Source organism: Meriones unguiculatus, chromosome 6, assembly GCF_030254825.1.
Source record: "Meriones unguiculatus strain TT.TT164.6M chromosome 6, Bangor_MerUng_6.1, whole genome shotgun sequence".
NCBI classification, from domain to species: Eukaryota; Metazoa; Chordata; class Mammalia; order Rodentia; family Muridae; genus Meriones; species Meriones unguiculatus.
The window spans coordinates 89,056,611-89,075,976 of record NC_083354.1 but is presented as its reverse complement, the minus strand read 5'-3'; the positions used below and the strand labels follow the sequence as shown (position 1 = coordinate 89,075,976).

The 19,366-nt window shown below is 42.5% G+C and overlaps 1 protein-coding gene across 1 annotated transcript in view; it reads left to right on the top strand.

The window, feature by feature from the left end:
* Positions 1-16,869, top strand: part of Itga2 (integrin subunit alpha 2) — a 107,692-nt gene extending 90,823 nt beyond the window's left edge. The window contains exons 24-30 of the mRNA XM_060385731.1: positions 716-818; positions 2,143-2,253; positions 4,189-4,293; positions 7,011-7,124; positions 10,348-10,437; positions 12,679-12,795; positions 13,332-16,869. Coding sequence (XP_060241714.1) covers positions 716-818; positions 2,143-2,253; positions 4,189-4,293; positions 7,011-7,124; positions 10,348-10,437; positions 12,679-12,795; positions 13,332-13,412 — 721 coding nt within the window. The 3' untranslated portion in view covers positions 13,413-16,869. The remainder of the gene's footprint in view (positions 1-715; positions 819-2,142; positions 2,254-4,188; positions 4,294-7,010; positions 7,125-10,347; positions 10,438-12,678; positions 12,796-13,331) is intronic.
* The last annotated feature ends 2,497 nt before the right edge of the window (positions 16,870-19,366 follow it).

The following is a 19,366-nucleotide window of genomic DNA, read 5'->3' as shown; positions in this document are numbered from 1 at the left end:
CTTCCAGTCGCCATCCCACGCCATCCGCCTTAGCCATTCCTACCTGGCACCTCCCACCTATAAATCCTTGCATATTCTTCATCTGGGTCACTTTCTCCTTCTATGCCATTCTCAGAAGCCTTCCTTCTGGACCACGTGATTCTCTCTCCACCTCACCCACGCCGGCTTCCTCCTTCCTCCTCTCTTCCTATCTTCCTCCTTCCCAAGATCCTCTCTCTCCCAAGCCCGTGAACCTTAGCTCTGCCCGCCTCACCTTTGCTCCACCCAGGTCAGCTTTTTATTAGTCAAACAGGTATAATATCTTAAGCAGGGTTTACAGGAAGACAGTGAGATGTGAAAATCATCCAGGCAGGGGCCAGATCTCGGGAGCCAATAATTAGCATTAAAATATGTAGCACCAGACCAACTGCAAACAATAATTAATAATTCTATATTAACATATATGCTGCATACATTCCACTAGCATTGGAGGTAGGGAGCATTGCCATCTCTATTCCCCCACAGACACCAGCCTAGCAGAAACACAGATGCTCATATTTTCTCGTGTGGAATGTTAAGAAGTTGATGTGAAGGTAGAATAATCATTTGGTATAAGCAAAACTGAGCTGTTTTGATAATAATCCAAGGTAGAAGACACGTAAGTAAAATAAATAAGATGCTTCAAGAAAAAACTCAAAAACAATAATAATTGGCTTTTACTGATGTCACCCAACAGATCCACCAACATAAATTTTTATGAAATCTCTTTGGATGAGAATGTTCCTTCTGTCATAAACAGTATTGAAGACATTGGTCCTAAATTCGTCTTCTCCCTCAAGGTTGGTAAGCTTCTCATGTGGATGACAACCCAGGAAGAGAGGGAGAGAAATAAAGGGATCTAGGATGAGAAGAAAGTCAAACACAGCTGCAGTGAGGCACCGGTGGTCGCTCTTGAGTGTGCAGTAGCCTTGGCTGAGCTTGTTAACATACACACAGCACCTCAGCTCCGAGCCTTGGACTCAGAAGGGCTGTGGTGAGCCAGGAAGTAAGCATCTCTGAGCAGCACACAGGCCATGCTGCAGAGGCTGCTGGTGTGGGTGCCACGCTTTGAGAACTCTGAGGTAGATGACAGATAAGTAGCTGTGCATAATGAGTAATGGAGAAATAATATACATTTCAAAGCCAACAAGGCATCACCACAATGGCATTACTGTGGGTGAGCATCCATTTCACTGTTTTACACTTGGAGACCAGTCCTGTTTGAAAAAACTCACCAACACGGTACAAATAGGGCTTTTATACAGTCATGCTAAGTAGTTCCTAAAATGTTTCAAGTCAATTCAATACAGCATGACTGTATCTTTAAGTAAGTAACTATTAATCTGAAGATTGGGATCAATTACCTAGGGAAATTCACAGAAAGACACCTGTAATCCCAGAATTTAGGAAGCTGAGGTGAGATTGCTGTAAGTTTAAAGCCAGTCTGAGCTACAGAGTATGACTAAACAAGAGAGGGAGCTTAAAATATGAAATAACAGGTAAATCAGAAAAGAATGTTGTAAAAACTTTGGAAAGTAAATAGCGACTCGCTTGCCTCCCGGAGTCAACACCATTCTGTCTGTGCATTTCCACTCAACAACAAACAGCTTCAGCTCTGCAGTTTAGATCCGTGTCTTTAATGACAAAAGAATCCTGATTGGTTATCAAGATTTGATATTTCAGAAAGTGAGGAAGGTAAGCACATTGCTTTATAGGATTTTCAATCAATACATAGTAAAAGAAAATAACACTATTAAGAGTAAGTATCAGCCAGGGAGTGGTGGTGCAGATGGTTCTGTGAGTTCGAGACTAGCTGGTCTACAGAATGAGTTCCAGGACAGCCAGGTCTACACAGAGAAACCCTGTCTCGAAAACCCATAAAAAAAAAAAAAAAGAGTTTAAGTATCAGCCATTGTAACAAGTGTTTTCCACACTACCAATTTAATTCCCACCAGTGGGAACAGACAGGATGGGAGTGCATGGCCAGTGAAAAGCTGATTTTTAGCGAGGTTCAGTTCCTTGCCCTTCAGGCCAAACTTGCTACTCTTCATTCCCCTCCTCACCAATAGCATCCCCGCATGATTTTTATGGCAGCATTTGTGTCACATGTTATTCTCTACATAGGTAACCACGGGAAATGCTCCAGTAAGCATGGCATTGGTGACCATTCACATTCCTCAGTACACCAAGGCGAAGAACCCACTCTTGTACCTGACCGGGATAGAAGCAGACCAGGTAAGGATAATACATCTGGCCACACAGACAGAAATGGCCTAAGACTTAAGGGTGATTGTGTATGTTCCTGAAAGGTGGAAAACAAGAGAGCTCATAACGCATCCTGGATCCCAAAAACTGGCATCAAACTTCTTATGGCCTAAGAAAATCATCATCCTGGTCTAGGTAGTTAAAGGTGGCTGAAGTTATTCTACAGTCTCTGTCTTGGGTAAGGAAAATTTGACTCAGTCAGATCCCTGCTACAAGAGAAAACCAAGAGGTGAGAGGTTCAGTCTACCGTGAGCCCAGGGTAGGTCTGGAGAGCTGCAATTAGAAGCTGGTCTTCAAGCAGCTGGCTAGGACTTCCAGCCGGTAGTTACTCATTTCAATCACCCTAATTACTTTCTAAAGCGAGACAGCAAGACAATGAAGTCAGAATCTAGATAAGATAAGGCCACAACACTGGTATTTTTCTTTGAGAGCCGTTACAGGGCTTTTTCCATGTAGCCTGGGCCAAGAGGTAAGTGCCTTGTCATAGTCGAACTTCTTAACACTCTCTAACACCTCTTCACACTCCTTTAACTGACCACCAGGCTAGTCTGACAGTAGTCATTTCTGTAATTTATACACTAGACTTAAAGGAGTTAAAGTACTGAACTGTTCCAGAGAAAAGAACACTAAATTGAATCACTCATGGTTTTTTATTTTTTATTTATTTATTTATCTATCTATCTATCTATTTATTTATTTTACTTATTTATTACAAATTTATCTCATGTCATACTGGCAAAGTATTAGTTCATTTTGCATTGCTACAATAAAATGCCTGAGGTTAGGTTAACTAATCCCCAGTTCTTGAGCTTCTGTGATATGATAGCAGCAGCATTTCAGCTCTGGTGAGTCTCATGGGAGTTTGGTACAAGAGAGAGGAGAAAATGGAAAGAAAATTGCCAAGTAGGAAACTGGAGAGGGCCTAGAATTCTGCAGTCCCTTTTTTAGGACATACTTCCAATTAATTAACCTGTAGATGTTCTACTGCGACCCAACTCTTAAAGGTACGATGCTCTCTCCATACTGCTACTTTGGAGACAACTCTTCCTCCACCTTCTCCTCCTCTTTCCTTCCTTTCCTTCTTTTTCCTCTTCTTCCTCTTTCTTTTCCTCTTCTTCCTTTTTATTCCTCTCACATATTATATCCCTACTGCAGTCTCTCCCCCATCTCCCCACTCCCAGAGATCCATGTCCCCAGCCCCCACCGCCTCCCCTCAGGAAAGATCAGATCTCCCAGGAACATCAACCAAACATGGCATATTACGCCAAATAGGACCAGGCACATACCATCACATCAAGGCTGGACAAGACATCCAAGTAGGAGGAAAAGGGTGCCACAAGCAGGCAAAAGACTCAGCGACAGTCGAAGCTCCCACAAAACACCAAGCTACTCAGTCATAACACATATGCAGGGACCTACGTCAGACCCCTTCAGGCTCCTCATCTTGTGAGCCTCCAAAAGTCCCAGCCAGTTGATTCTGTGGGCCATGTTCTTGGGTCCTTTATACCTCCAGTTTCTCTGATCCTTTCTCCCCCTCCTCAGCAGGATTCCTAATGTTTGGTTGTGGTACTCTGCATCTGCTCCCATCAGTTGCTGGATGAAGTCTCTCTAGTCTCTTTGATGAGGATTCTGTTAGGCTCTGGAGAGACCAACTCTCCCAATGTGTGAACTATGATGAACAAACCATACTGAAATCGTGACAAGCTCTGAGAAGCTGGCCTGTCTCATCAGGTCACATCAGCTCACTGCAGTGAGCTGTACTGGAGAACAAACGATTTGGCCACTGAGCTACTGAGAAAGGAGCCCCTCCCATACCCCACATGACAGCAGGATTTCCTGGCAGGCTAAAAGGAATGACACATATCATTTTGCTTTCCAAGTCTGATGTGTTCTTCTTCTCTGTAGGCTGGTGACATCAGCTGCGCAGCAGAAATAAATCCACTAAAGCTAGGACACGCGCCCTTTCCTGTATCTTTCAAGAGTGAGAACTTCCAGCATACGAAAGAAATGGTGAGAGGTCAATGTTACACCGAACCTGCCTTCAGCAATCTGATGTTTGTTGCATCTAGAATCGGGGTTCTTGTTTTTTCCCAGCAGCCAACAACCTAGAGCAAGGGTTCTCAGTCTGTGGGTTGCAACTCATTTGGGGATCCAATGACCCTTTCACAGGGGTCACCTAAGACCATCAGAAATATCAGGTATTTACATTAGGATTCATAACAGCAGCAAAATTACAGCTATGAAGTAGCAACAAAAATAATTTCATGGCTGAGGGTCACCACAGCAGGAGGAACTTTACTAAAGGGTCACAGCATTAGGAAGGTTGAGAACCACTGCCCCAGCGTGTTCTCCTTTTGCCTTCGATGGCGAGTGTGTATTAGGATACAGCAAACATGTCTTCAAGTTCAGGTCGCCAGTTCACAGAATCAAGCTGAGGACATGTGTGATGTGACATGGAAGCTCCTGGAAGCTCCTGGAAGTGCAGGGTGCAGACGGGTTGGGGGATGGTGAGTAGAGTAGGGGGAACCAACAGAGCAATGCTCCCTCTGCTAACCTACAAAGGAACTCCGTGTGCTGACTGCCCCTGCTCCCCATGCACCCTGCTCTCTGGGAAAGAGGTTAGCTTAGCAGCTGGCACAGTCAGCGCAGACTCAGTCACTGGGTAAGTAGGCAATAACTCTAAATGGTACTAAGTTCTCCTGGGTTGCTTTCTTTATTTGTAACTGTTTTATTTTGTGATGGGTGGAATAACTAGAAAAAAAAAAAGATGACATAAAACTTTTTCTTCTGTATATGTTAATACATAGGTACATATGTCTGTTGTTACATGTTATTGTTTTTATTTTATGGCCTTATATAAGCCAAGGTCATAGACTGGTTTTGGTATCTCAGGGTTTGTTGTTGTTGGATGTTGGATGTGTGTTGTGGTTAATTTAAGGGTAGGTCTAATGATGTTTATTATTAACCTAGAGTTATTACGGCTGTATTATCTAATCTGCTATCACAATCAATAAAGACACACACATCTGATAAATTTTAGACTAGCCTATTTTACCTGGGACATGGCAGATATTACTTTCTAAGTTACCTTTACCTCCCAAGCCCCCACTCCATCTGCTCTAATAATTTCTATTTGTCCCAAAATACTTGTTAATGTTCTTCATCTGGACTGTTTTCTTCTGTCCATGAAGATCTGGACATATGCTTCTCTCCAGGCCAACCCATCAAAACCTCTCCTTCTTTCTCTTCTGGTACCTCTCTCCTTCTCCTTCCCATGATCCTCCTCTTCTCCAAGCCTACAAACCTTAGCCACACCCACCTTCCTGCCCAGATGCGGCAGCATTTTATTATTAACTAACTGGGAATAATTTCTTAGGCAAGGTTTACACAACAAGGACAGGTATATGTGAGAATGTGCTTGCGTGGGCAGCAACCAGATCTTAGGGCCAGTAATTACCATAAGAATGTATACCACCAGACCAACCCCCACCATGTGTGTGTTTGTGCACAATGTGTGTTGGGGAAGCATGGTGAGCAGCCTATGTGTATGTACAATGTTTATGTCTGTATTATGGTATAGTCTGTGCTCCTGTGTGTGGTATAGAGTATGCATGCATATGTGTGTGTGTGTTTCTATCTGTGTGTGTGTAGCTGTATGGTATATTCATAGGAGTATCAGGAAATGTTGTCATATGAATGATACATAGGCTGGGGCACTTCTTTATTACCTTGAGACTTCGTATTACCTTGAGACAGGATCTCTCACTGCAGTGGATGCTCATCATTTTGACTAGGCTAGATTTCTGGAGAACTCCCAGGATCCACCTGTTTCTGCACGGTCTCCCCAACACTGGAGTGACAGGCACAGACGGCCAGGTCAAGCTTTATATGTGGCTGCTGAGGACTTGAACTTTGGTCCCAACGCTTGCAAGTGCTTTTATCCACTGCAACATATTTCTGGTCCCCATCGACTCTTCCTAAACAGGCTTTATTTTTTTTTTTTAAGCAATACGTAACAAAATTCTGTGAAATGTAAAATAGTTCCCCATATACCTCGCCGTCAAAACCACATGACAGACTGGTACATTTGTCACAAGTGACAGGCCTACACTAACATATCATTGCTTAAAGCCATAGTTTACATTGACGTTTGTGGTGGAACTTTCAAATATTCACAGTATGGACTTCGAACACGTAAATGGCCTGTGCCTGTACATTCTGGCAGCATGTACAATGATTTCCCAACTCTAAAAGTCCACTGTGCTATGTGTACTCCCTCTCTCCCAACCACTGATAACCACTGATTCTTTTGCTCGCATATTTTAATCTAAGAAGTTCATTATTATCATTAAGTTTAATGATTAAATTATACTACTTGCTGTTTCTGTTCAACAATTTACCTGCCTAGCACATTGCTTATAACGTGAGTTAGTTACTGTGTTTTGCTTTTAGGGTCACCAATAGTATAATGAATAGGTTGAGCCCTTCTTTTTGCAGATTTCTGTTATCTCTGAGTCTAACCATATGAATAAGAAATGGCTCAGGGAAAACAGTCAGTGTTCTTTATATTCTGAGACATGATTCCAAAATCCCTTGAAGAAGAGTTATAAGTACTAGTACAACAATAGTTCTCAACCTTCCTAGCACTGAGTTTATCTTTTTCTAAAGTTTTAGCATTCTCTCTCCTCCCTCCTTCTCTTTCTCTCCTATCGACTCTAATCTGAAAGGACTGCAGAACCACCTCGTGCAGCAATGTCACCTGCTGGCTGAAAGACCTTCACGTGAAAGCTGAGTACTTCATCAATGTGACCACCAGAGTTTGGAACAGGACCTTTGCTGCTGTAAGTATCAGCTTTACCCAGCGGGTTCATGGAGAGGGCATGAGAATGTGCAGCTTCATTGCCAAGAGTAGTATTCCTTTTTGATGAACTAGCACCCTGCCTTCAGTCAGCAGTGCCCAAGCAAACCAGAACAACCCTACTTGAAGTAGTAAAGTTCACATCCTTTTCCAATGCTCGCCGTGCCTAGCCTTGCCTGAGAATCACCCAGAGAGCTCATCTCGAGGTCTGCCTCTTCAATGCTACACCAGCCCATGGGATCTCCATGAATGGTGCCAAAGATGCCTTTGCTGTCTTTGCCATAACAAAGCTTCTTCTTGGTCTCTCTTGAGATGTCCCCACAGTTCTCTTTTTGCAGTCAAACCCAAATCGGGATGTTCATACCTCTGTCTCTCCTCTTGGGTTCTCAGCTAAGGGTATTATTGATCTTAAACCATGCAGAAGACAAGTCCAGCAAGAGGGTCCATTTCCCTCTATTAGAAGAGGCAGGCCCTCTGCTCTTCTGGTTTCCCTTTAATTTGATGAGTGAGCCCAGAAAGCGCACAACTCTCAGGTTACTTCCGTCTCCGTGGAAAAGAAAGCGCCAACAGAACTGTCAATGTTGCTTCTCTGCACAGCAGGCCTGAAGAGAGCACAGAATGCACAGCACCATTTGGGCAGGGGTTGGGCAGCCAGGCTTGTAAATATATCGAAGGAGCAATGTAAATACAGGTAACATAAGAAGGGGAAGGCCTCAGCCTCCTTGATCCTGACTGCAGGAATGACTAGCTAGTCCCCCTTCCAAGGCCAGCTCTGATTATTGAGAAAATATCTTAGTCTGAATCTTTGGCCGGGGGCGGGGGAAGATCTATAGGGCTCTCAGTGGATCTTTTTTATACTCTGGTCCTTCGATTTTCACCATTGCAAAATCAGCAATAATCCCCACTCTCTGATTTGGAGTTCTATGTTAGATTAGAGAGCACCTGCCTAACTTGGCCCTGGAGTCTAAACATAAGCAATAAGATTGAGGAAAAAAGTGGTGAAAGTTTAGAGAAAGATTACAGAACTGGGGAAGTGGGGAGAGTGAGGGGTCGGGATTTGGCTTTAAAGCCTCTGGGACAGTTCTAAGGCCTCAGGTGTGAGGCCTGCTGCTGGAGGCTCTCCATGGTCCCCAGCTGCTGTGGCACAGTACTCAGCCTTACCAATTTGTTCCTGGCTCCTTAGATCTGAAGACCAAATATTTTCATAACAAACTTTGCCAAGTGAGAAGGAAGGCTGACTTTTGCACATCAAAATATTGTCACTTCAGCTCTCCAAAAAGTTATTTGGATTTTCTAGAGTTTGCTTGACACCACACAATTTTAACTGTCAGGCTTTGTGGATGTGCCTCTCAGACTCAGAGGCAGCCTCTCCCCCCCCCACCCCTCTGGGAGCCAAGTTCTTAAGCAGTAGAGAATTTATCGTTTTCCACAATAGTTATGGTCGTTAAAGCGAGAAAGCATGGATCAAAGTTACTGGGTGTGAAGCAAGCCCAGCATGACTTCCACCTACTAGAGGCCAACTGTTTACCTCTTCCTCACTCTCCCCTATTTTAACAGCCAAGTACATGCTCCAGTCTGAGATTCGGGGCTCATTTCCAACATGGGGCTCACTATGTGGAGCCTTGTTACTCCCTTTGCTGACGCAGTGCACGTCGGCCTAACGTTTCAAGTATCTCATCCCATGCTGGCTGCTCGGGCTTGTTACTTTGTTCTCCTGGGCGGATGAGGTACACCTGCCTGTGCTAGTTAACATTGCAGGGCACCAGGTGTATGTAAAACCAGCCAGCTCTGGGTGGGAAGCCATATTAGCACTGTAAAAACAATTATTTCATCACACAGTCTACAGGGCTACAGCCCAGCATTCACTTTACTGCAAATTTTGTTTAAATTTCTATCATCGTCAATTTTTTTTAAAAAAATGAATTAATTTGTATGTGTCTGTGCGCGTGCATGCACACACACGCATACATGAGTTCATGTGTATGTAATATATGTATATAGGTGTCCTTGGAGGTCAGGAAAGGGAATTGGATCTACTGTGATTGGAGGTGGTAACTGAGCTGGAGTCCTCTGCAAGAGAAATAAGGGCTCGCAACCACTGAGCCATCTCTACACACACACACACACACGTGTAACTACTCTTAATGTTTCACCTATAACATATGTTTAAAAGATCAGAGTTTAGGGTTAATGTATGATGCAATCTTCCATCTTGAGAAAATTAAGAATAACCAGAGACTGGGCCAGCAGAAAGGAAACAGATTGCTCACTTTTTGGAAATACATTCTCTCTAGCTGGCTCCTGGATATAGTCTGCAAATTGCTTCATGAAGATGTCGTACCCTAGTAACCAAAACAGTGGGGCACTAATCGCCACAGCTCATGAAGATGGATCTAAAATATTCAGGTCGGGTTCCAGCTCACATAACCATGAAGCCCGCAATTTGTTTCTGTTGTATAGCAAGTGCAAACAGCAAGACATCTATCTGCATCAGTCAGGTTCTCACAGAGCAGACTTTTTCCGTAAACACATTCACGGTGGCGTGTAAACTTCTCTTATAGCCTTACTCGTAGCATCAGCAAACGTACATGTCCTTCTCATGCATCAGTGTCATCTGATAGAGACACTGAGATCAGGACATGTGAAGTCATTCTGAATGTGGTACAACATGTCAGGAGGCTCAGGGTTTCTGCTGCCAACACCCATCATCAAGCTCAGGTATATTTTTTAGAGAGTGGTATTTTATGCATGTGCAGCCAAGAGGAAATTCAGATGCTGCTTTTCCATTTCACTGTGTGTCTTGATCAGGCACAGATAAAAAGAGTACCCTGTGAAATTTCCTTTCCTGTATTAAGTTTCACTAAACTTAAGGGAAAACAATTTTAGTGACAAGCTTTTCCTTTTAAAAACAAGTCTTGTAAGCCTTCTGTTTAAATCCTTTTCAAATTTGAATAACGTAAAGAGGTGTTTCCAAGGCTCCTGTCTGGGTGCCACCCTGAGGTTTGGTTTAGTTGGCAGAGGCAGGCGTCAGTCACTGCACATGTCAAAGGCTGCCCAGCAGCTTTGGATGGGCCCATGCAGCGAGTACAGGCTTGCAAAGGGCTGAACCTTCAGGCCTGGGCGCCAGGAACCGAATTAATCTTAAACATCCCAGGTTTTCTGTGGTTACTGCTGCAAGGGTAAAAGGTTTTCCTTCTGTGTTCCAGTCGAGTTTCCAGACGGTGCAGCTGACGGCAGCAGCGGAAATCGATACGCATAACCCTCAGTTGTACGTGATTGAGGAGAACACTGTCACGGTGAGTTGTGTTGCATCCCTCCCTGAGACAGACATTCGAGTGTGTGAAACACAGTCATCTTCTCATCTGTGTGCAGGCAGAAGGTTCTTACTGAAATGCTGAGGCCCGGGCTTTCTTGGGTTGAGATCTAACAAGAGTGTCTTGTCTGCGACTCAGAAAGTCCAGAAACACTTGCCTTCCTCCTATCCTCTCACAGCTCTCTAAAAGTGATGATTCTCCAAAGAGGTACAAACAGAGGCTCTGTCATATTTAGACACCATGCCTAAAGCAGCATTACCACTGCTTCCTGTGCTGGGAGAGGCCACCGGGATCTGAGAAATACGCCTAAGTTATCCTGACTAAAATCCTAAATTGAATCTAGAGCACTGTAAAAGAATGTGTAAATAAGTCATGTATTCAACTTTTTAAAAGTACTTCTTATATGACATGTCCATTCATGACCTTGCATTCTAGAGAACTACAAACCTAACCCTTCATTTAAAAGGGGGGTGGAGGGGTGCTATGGAGAAGTGTCCTTTTACACGAGACAAAGGCTGTCTGTTCCAAAGACTGGCACAGGCAACCTTCCTTAGCAGTGAGCCTCTGGTTAGCCTGTGCCATTTTTAGATATAGCAGGATTTCCATGCCCAGCTAATCTACTGGCAGAGGCCCCAAGCAGTTTCTTCCCAATGCTTTTGTTTAAGAACTGGAAGCCAGTTCATGACTCTGCCCCCAAGGCCAGCTGGACAGTTGGCCTCTGTCCAGTTCTCCTGCCTACAGATCAGTTAGAAAAAGGGCCCCGTGAACTCTGGGCTTCGCTCAATGCCTGTGTTGAGTTCACAACACTGCCATCCCACTTTTGTCCCAGAAAAAAAAATGATCCACACAATAGAGGCAGCTTTTCTGCCTCTGATTTGGAAACCTTAATGAAAGCCCACACCCTCTCTGCAGAGGCTGGGCATGGAAAGCCGGAAATAGAGCCAAAGGAAGCACAGGCTCCAAACTCGAACTGCTGCAAACCCAGGAATGGGAGAAAGCAATACAGACTGTTTTCAAAGCACATTTTAGGAAGATTCAGCATCCGAGTGATCGGTGAACTCTGCTAACATCTATCTTTCATAAAAGTAGCCCTTGGACGTATTCATTGAAAACTGAAAGTTTCATTTTCATGAACAAAACAAACTTTTTTTCTTTTCTTGGTTTTTCTAATAATAATACTAATTAATAGCAGAAGCTGACTTCTTAGGTGTGTCTGTGAAATTATTCCATAATCCAAACAATTTAGATCATCTTTCGAGGACTACTTGGAATCCAAATCATATATTGGCAAACCCCTACATCAAGACACCCAGGCCCATTTCAAAATCTGATGCACAAAGGTGTTCCAGGGTATAGGGAGACCCAGATTGGTGACCTCAGGAATAGAACCTTGGGACCACGCTGCTACACAGCAGTGAATTGTATGAATCTATAGTAATTTTATTAAGAACATTTCAGATCTTTCAATACAAACAAGGGGAAACACGGTCACTGACGGGGCTCTCTAGTTATCCCGCCTCATCAAAAGCAGCTTGTCCGTCACCACAGTCTAAAACACTATCAAGTAAATGAGCTAATTTTTGTCCCCTTTGGCTCTGTAACCCTTTAAGACTATTTTGTGAAGATCCTTTTCTCAACTAAGGAAAAGATTATCAAGTGTCACTGCTCAGGCCCCTGGGGCTGCCACTGCATGCCACTGCCACCAAGATCGCCATGGGATGTGGGCATCACCAATACACTCAAGGGCAATGTGACTACTGAAAATGTCAACATCACCCCTGGGCTACCTGTTCCACCTTTTCAGTATTTTATGTCAAACTTCAGTGAGACTGAAATCAGTACTTTAAATGCTAATACAAAGTGACTGAATGAGAGGTTAGAAGAGGCAATGCTTGGCCCCTTCCTAAGATGCTTTGGTCTCCTTTGAGCACAAAATTCTGTACCAGAAACTGTAGGGCCTATTTTTTAAAAAAGCATCTGAGACCTTCGGCGCAGTATAGCCATAGGGTGCCAATGCATCTGAGGAAGAGAGGAGAAAGACTGTGCTCATCTGAGGCTTCAAGTTATCTTCTCTACAACATGCTCTTCATGATGCATGAGGAATGGCGAGCTCTGACTCCCCTCTAGAATTGTGGATGGTTTTTATAAAGTGCTGTATTGCCTTGGGCATTTCATTTTTCTGCTAAACAGATAACTCAGTTTGAAGCATGTATTTATTCACAGATTCCTCTTATGATAATGAAACCCACAGAGAAAGCAGAAGTACCAACAGGAGTTATCATTGGAAGCATAATTGCTGGGATCCTTTTGCTGTCAGCGGTGGTTGCAGGTTTGTGGAAGGTAAGAAACTATCATGGCTAAAATGTGGCACTCCCGAAGGGCCCCATTTTGAATTGCCCTACAAAACAGCAACTTGAATGAGGCATGGTATACCTCTTGCCATCCAAGAAAAAAAATACATGATTGTTTGTACTTTCTTGCTCAAGTCTTTGAAAACCAATAAGGACTTTGATTTTGTTTTAGCTTCCCTATCTTCCAGCACCCTGAACATTTTGTTCAGTTTTAGATAAATAAAATGACAGAAACTCAGTTTCACACAATGAGACTTCACTCTCTGGGCATAGTGTTCCTCAGCACATGGGTGTGAAGACATTGGCCAGTGGCTGTGCACACCCCCAAACTCCAGGCCGTCCAGAGGAGCTGCCGGGAGTGTGCAGTGAAGCAGGGCAAAGGCACCTGCTGAGTAAGCCATAGGTAGTAACATCATTCTTCTTAACTGTCGGTACTTCGCGGCCACAGCGTGATGTGGGTGCATGTGTCTGCTGGCTAGTGAATGTAATCACGGGGTGATAACTGGGTATGTTGTCATCTTACAGCTCGGCTTCTTCAAAAGACAATACAAAAAAATGGGCCAAAATCCAGATGAGATGGAGGAGACCACGGAACTCAACAGCTAAACCAGCCGCAGACACCACCGCACAGGGGCCAGTGGAATCCCAGCGAAGGTTCACTAGTGTGGTGGATGGATTTCTTTTAAAGTCCACTTTTAAATACTTTAATCGGTAAACTAGCCTGATAATTTCAGGGTAACTGCTGGTCAGTTGGGAATGAAGAAGTGGGTAGTGACAAGGGGCGGAAAGACAAAAGACATTACATAGAAAGGGAAAAAAGGGACTCTACAGACTGTCTAGTCCACTGTCTACATTCTACCAGGAAGGTGGGATGCTTCTAGGGCATGAAAAAACTTCAAGAAAATTGTAACGGTTTTCAGATTTGGGGGTGGGAAAATGTTATGGGGAATGCTTTTTAATTTAATTAACAGTGACGATAAAGTGGAGAGTACCTGGCGTGAATATTATACATAATATATATTATATATGTTATAGATTATAAATATAGCATATATAAGTATATATTATATAACTGACAAAAATAATATTGTGGATTATATATATGTATCATATATGTATATATAAGAACACTGAGTACTTTCCACACACATATAATCATATTACTATTCTAATAAATACGAAAGTTTGCTGACAAGAGAGAAAACCAGCATAGATTGCTTTTCAATTTATGTTGCTCATCCAAGGTTGCAGCAGAAGATACTTTTAAGTGATAATCTTATTTATAAACTAAGTTAAAAAAAAAAAAAAGTCCTGCTATTGTAGGACAGTAATCTCAGCTACTCAGGAAGCTGAGACAGGAGTTGGGAGTCCAAGGTCTCCCTGAGCTTACAGTGAGTTCAAGGCTATCCTGGACAATTTACGGTTTTAGACCCTGTCTAAAAGGAAAAGATGAATGATGGCTGGGGCTTAGCTTAGTGGGACCTCTTAAAACAATTGGAAAAACAAACACAAAAACAAAAACGTGTGCTTTCCTTCGGCCCCTGACTGTCTCTTCTGAGTCATATCCTATTATAAATATGCTTGAATAACCAAGGGAAATACACACATACACATACACACACACATACACACACGCACGCACACACACACTATATATAAACACACATATTGAATATTTGCAGATAAATATACCATCTACTAAAGAAACCTCCATAAACCTTAAGCTGGAAGAGGTTTAAAAACCAAGGCACCAAAATTTACTTGTAACCTATAATATAACAATTTATAGTCTAACTGTCTGCTAGGGGTCATTCCTTTTAGGAATCTTCTAATCGATGAGCTGTCTGGGAGATACCTAGTGCATTTGCCAAGGATGAACAATTTCTTCCACAAACTGCCTCCCTTACCTTTCCCCTTTCCTGCTGCCCTAATGGCAGAAGGCCCATGCAGCCTTGCCTTTCTCTCCTGTAATTATCCACTTTCCTTTACTCAACACCCACGGCTCCGACACCATGAATCCCAACCTCCCAACCCACCCATGCCTACACACACCCCAAGTATTAGGATGAGAGTATCTCCTGTTTCATTCACACACCTGTGTTACACACTCCTTAACTTTAGGGAGTTTTCATTTGCTGCTAAACAAGAAAACTGAACCTGAATTTATAGCTGTAGATACACACACACACACACGTGAAAATGGGACAGCTCAGGGATTTGTAAGTTGGAGCAGCAGCAGATACCACTAGCTTAGAAGGGCCACCCTCTGTGCTGGATTTAGGCAGGCAAAAAATGTTCAGCCCTAACTGTTGAAACTCTTACAGGCTGCCAGGAAGCCCAACACCCAGTCCTTGTGATGTAAGCAGTTCTTTTAGCACTCGTGTGGAGTCACCGTGCCACTCTAACCAAAATTTTATTTTAAACAGTGGAGAAAACAGTCATTAGGTTGCTAGAGAACACTTCACACGCTAGGCTAACCTACACACACACACACACACCCAGTTTCTTTATTGTACGGCCTCCCTCTCCAACAGGCAGTAAACTAGGGTTATCTACTATACACATAGGCTTGAGACCTCTAGCTAGCCTTGGCTTATGTCATCAGCCCTGATTAGTCTATAAGGGGTAAGATGCTGGCTTACAACTAAGACTTAGACACAGACTATAACCCATTTCTCTTTCTCTCTCACACACATGCACGCACGCACGCACGCACACACACACACACACACACGCACAGCCCAGGGTTTGTGAGCTTTAGCCATATTGTCATTTTGGAGCAGACAGTTTTAGGAGGGAAGGGGCTGTCTCGGGCCTTTTAAGCAGCCATCCCTGGCCTCTACCTACTCAAAGACAGACTTCATCTTCCACCACGACCCTGACAATAACAAATATCCCGCCTTTGCCAAATGACTCTTTTTTTTTTTTCAAGAAATTTTAGGCAAAGTATTTTTAAAAAATACTGGGGGGGGGGGGAGATCGAGTAGGTGGAGTTTGCAAGGAATTTATGTGGTCCATTGAACGATACCTCTACTTTAAAAGTAAGTATGGGACTCAAAAGATGTCAGGTTAAAAATTCCATTTCATAAATGGTAGATCACAAAATGTGATCTTAAAACCTGAGTCACTTCTTGCATGGTCAGCACACAACTCTATAAATAGCAGCAAGGTTAAATAGTGTAATAAAGAAACCAGTCTCATTTAGAATTATGCAACACTCATTTGAGCAGCAAACTATGAATGCGTAACTGGACAAATGTTTTTTTAGCTAGCAGTGTTGTTTTTATACATCAGTGAAACTTGCCTTTTTAACTGTGAAGAATAAAGAAAACTAAAGTCAACTTAGGATAGTCATGTAAGTGACTACTCTAAATTATTAAATACAATGTTATACTGTGTCTATCCCGACACATAGCTGAACCCAGCATGTGAAAATCCCATTAAGATTTCATTAAACGGAAGGCAGGATTCTCAGCCGAGCTCCCTCATCTAGATTCTACACACGGTCTCCTGGGACTATGCCCTTCATGTGTTTCCTGGAAGCTCATTTTCATCAACATGAAAGGGTAAACATCCAGGGGTAAAAGATAAACACGGGGGTAAAGCTGGAAGTAAAATATTTACTACTTTGAGTTTTAATGTATAAAGATGTAGTCATTGTGTAAATATATAGATTGTATTGTTTGTACTTGATTTTGGCAAATGAAGCCAAAATGTAAATGTATATATTGGACAACTGTATTAGAATTGTCTATTTTGTAAAGAGGAAATTGTCTTATTTCCTTTACATGTGATGAGTAATTATAGTGAGAGGTAATGTTTGCTGGTCCTAATTAAATGTGTTTTGTCCTCCATCAAACGTATATAAGATGAATGTATTTGTTTGTACACCAACTTGGTGAATTTATCTGACTTCTTAGAAACAATCAAATTGTAGTAATTGGCATAAATAAAAGCCTTTTCTGATATCAAAGCACAAAAACCAGACAGAAAAGTTTTTATTTAGTTGTCAGTCATCCTTTTCATGTTGTTAAATATCATTAAAATTGTTTTTGAAAGTTAAGCTACTCTCCTTGGGTTTTTATTGCAAAGACACGTATTTCAGTATGTCTTCAGGGACTCCTTTTGCTTCAGAACACAGCAAAGGCTCAATTTAGAAAGACCTAGGCTATCAGTAGCAGACATTTCTGGCTGGTTAAAGAATGAAAGCAGCTGGTGTGCTGCAACATGCAGAGCCTAGTTAAAACATTTGAATATTAAGTGAGGGGGACCTAAATGTTTAAAGAAACTAAATACACTGAAGTGAACAGACTGAAGAATGAAAGCTACACATATTTGCATGTACAGACAAGGCAGATTGCTGCAGAGTGTGAGTGTGTTGCCTTCTGTATAATGTAAAAATATCCCGATTTGGGTATCAGGCATTTCTTCATGTGGATTCCTAACCCCCAAAAATGTACAGTTTTCTATTAAAAAAAAAAAGCAACAAAAACAAACACACACACACACAAAAACAAAACCCCTGGAACATACGCTTAAAATACAATGCTGGAAAAAAAAGAACATTTTTATTGTTGTTTTTAGTTTTCTGGGTTTTGGATTTTTTTTCCTAACAGAAAGACTTATATTGTTTTTTAGTTTAAAATAGTCATACAAGATATTTTGAACATATTCTTCCCTTTCATCCAACTCTTCCTAGAGCCTCCCCACCTCCCTACTCATCCAACTTTATGCACACACACACACACACACACAAAAGCATAAAATCACTTTTGCGTTGGCAACATGGGATCTGCCCTGGAGTGTTACTGGTATGCTGAGTGACATTTTATAAGTTTTCCATTTACTCACAGGTATCGATTGCAAACAGCTAATTGGTTAGGGTGGGACTCTGTTCATCTCCACTTCTCAGTGCTGGCATTTTAAAATCTATACTAAAGCCATCATCTTGTCGCACACAGGTAACTGCATAATAATTTTATGTTTGCTCATTTTTAAAGGGCGGTTCCTTTTACTGATTCTATGTTAGTATTAAAAACTACAAACAAAATTTCTCTAGCAGTCTGTCTCTCACCCTATTGCAACCCTTAATTTTTAAATAAGATAGCAATTGAAGAGCCAACATTAGATCACACTTAAGGACCACGCCAGCCTTACAGAACAGCTACACTAAACTACACTTTTTGGTTCTAGTCCATTTAAAATCTTATTTGAAAGTAGGTCACAGTTATAGCCCTGGATCTACTGCCCTCTGCTGGACAATTCAACTACTAACAACACACAATAGACTAGAACAGCTGCTTTGCTTGCCTACTTTAACCAGATGCTTTTTCACATCTGTATGTAGTACAACTTACATGCCAGTTGTATTTAATTTGAGACACAGTATGTGAAACCAAAAGCACCAGTATTCATTAAACAAGTATCTGAGTACACACTGTAAGCTCCTGAACTGGTTAGGAACTTTGGGGACAAACTATTGGATGTAGATAGTACTTGTGGTAGCATTAGCTATCGTGACAAAATATGAGGCAGAAGAAATGGGCAGGATTCTGTTTTTAAGCAAGGTAGTCTATGAAGGCTCTCTGTGGAAGTAACCTTCAGAGATCGGAACAAAGAGTAGAAACAGGGTAACATAAATCTCAAAAAGAAAGAACAATCTAGAAAAGGCAGGAGTAGCCTGCCCACACCAGCCACAGCAAAGCAGCAAGCCTGGAGCAGAATGCAAGCGGGGAGGAAGGCTATAGTGTTAGATCACAGAGGTGAGAGCTATGGATCTAGGGATCCCAGCACCTGTGAGAAGGCTCTTCCTAGAAAGATGAGTGAGTTAGGCTACAAGTGGTAGAGGCAGCATGACCATCAGGTAACGGCTGTGGTTCACAAGGCCTGGACCATGAAGTGGAAGAAAGTGGATACAAGACTCACCCAGAAATCCTATAAGCCAACGGGTTTACACTCACAAAGTCAAAGCCAAGATCCAAAGGATTGCTTCTTAATCACTGTCTCTCAAAACATTCTGAAGGCATGTTGTGACTATACAGACAAGACAATAAAAAATCTAGAGGCTACCTCAACGACTCAGTCTCTGATATTCCCTTCATGTGAAGGTAAGACCCTTTCCATTCTCTTCTCATTAAAGCACCCAAGCGTAAACATGACTCATGGCAACCGTGCCTCGCGAAGGAACTCACCTCACCGTCCCAATCGCAGGCCAGAGCAAGCAATGTGTTCAAAGTCGCTGTTCGTTGTAAGGTTTAACAGCCAGCTGGCAACGGCTACTCATCAGGCTCACTCTCTCCACAACAGTGAACTCTGCCACCCCTGAGACTGTTGGTATTAGGGTGCTCCTGGCGAATCCCGGTGCTGTGCACTACAAACTTTCGAGGACATTCCATTCTGGTTCTTCCGGCATGTCCGAAATCAAGTCCTACATCTTCACATTGGAGACTTTTGAGCAGCAGTCTGGGCCCCACCTACTTAAAGAAGGCACGGTTCTCTAAAACCATTTTTAATGACTTCTTTAAAAACATAATTCCTTCAATAATGGCCTTTTAAAAGAG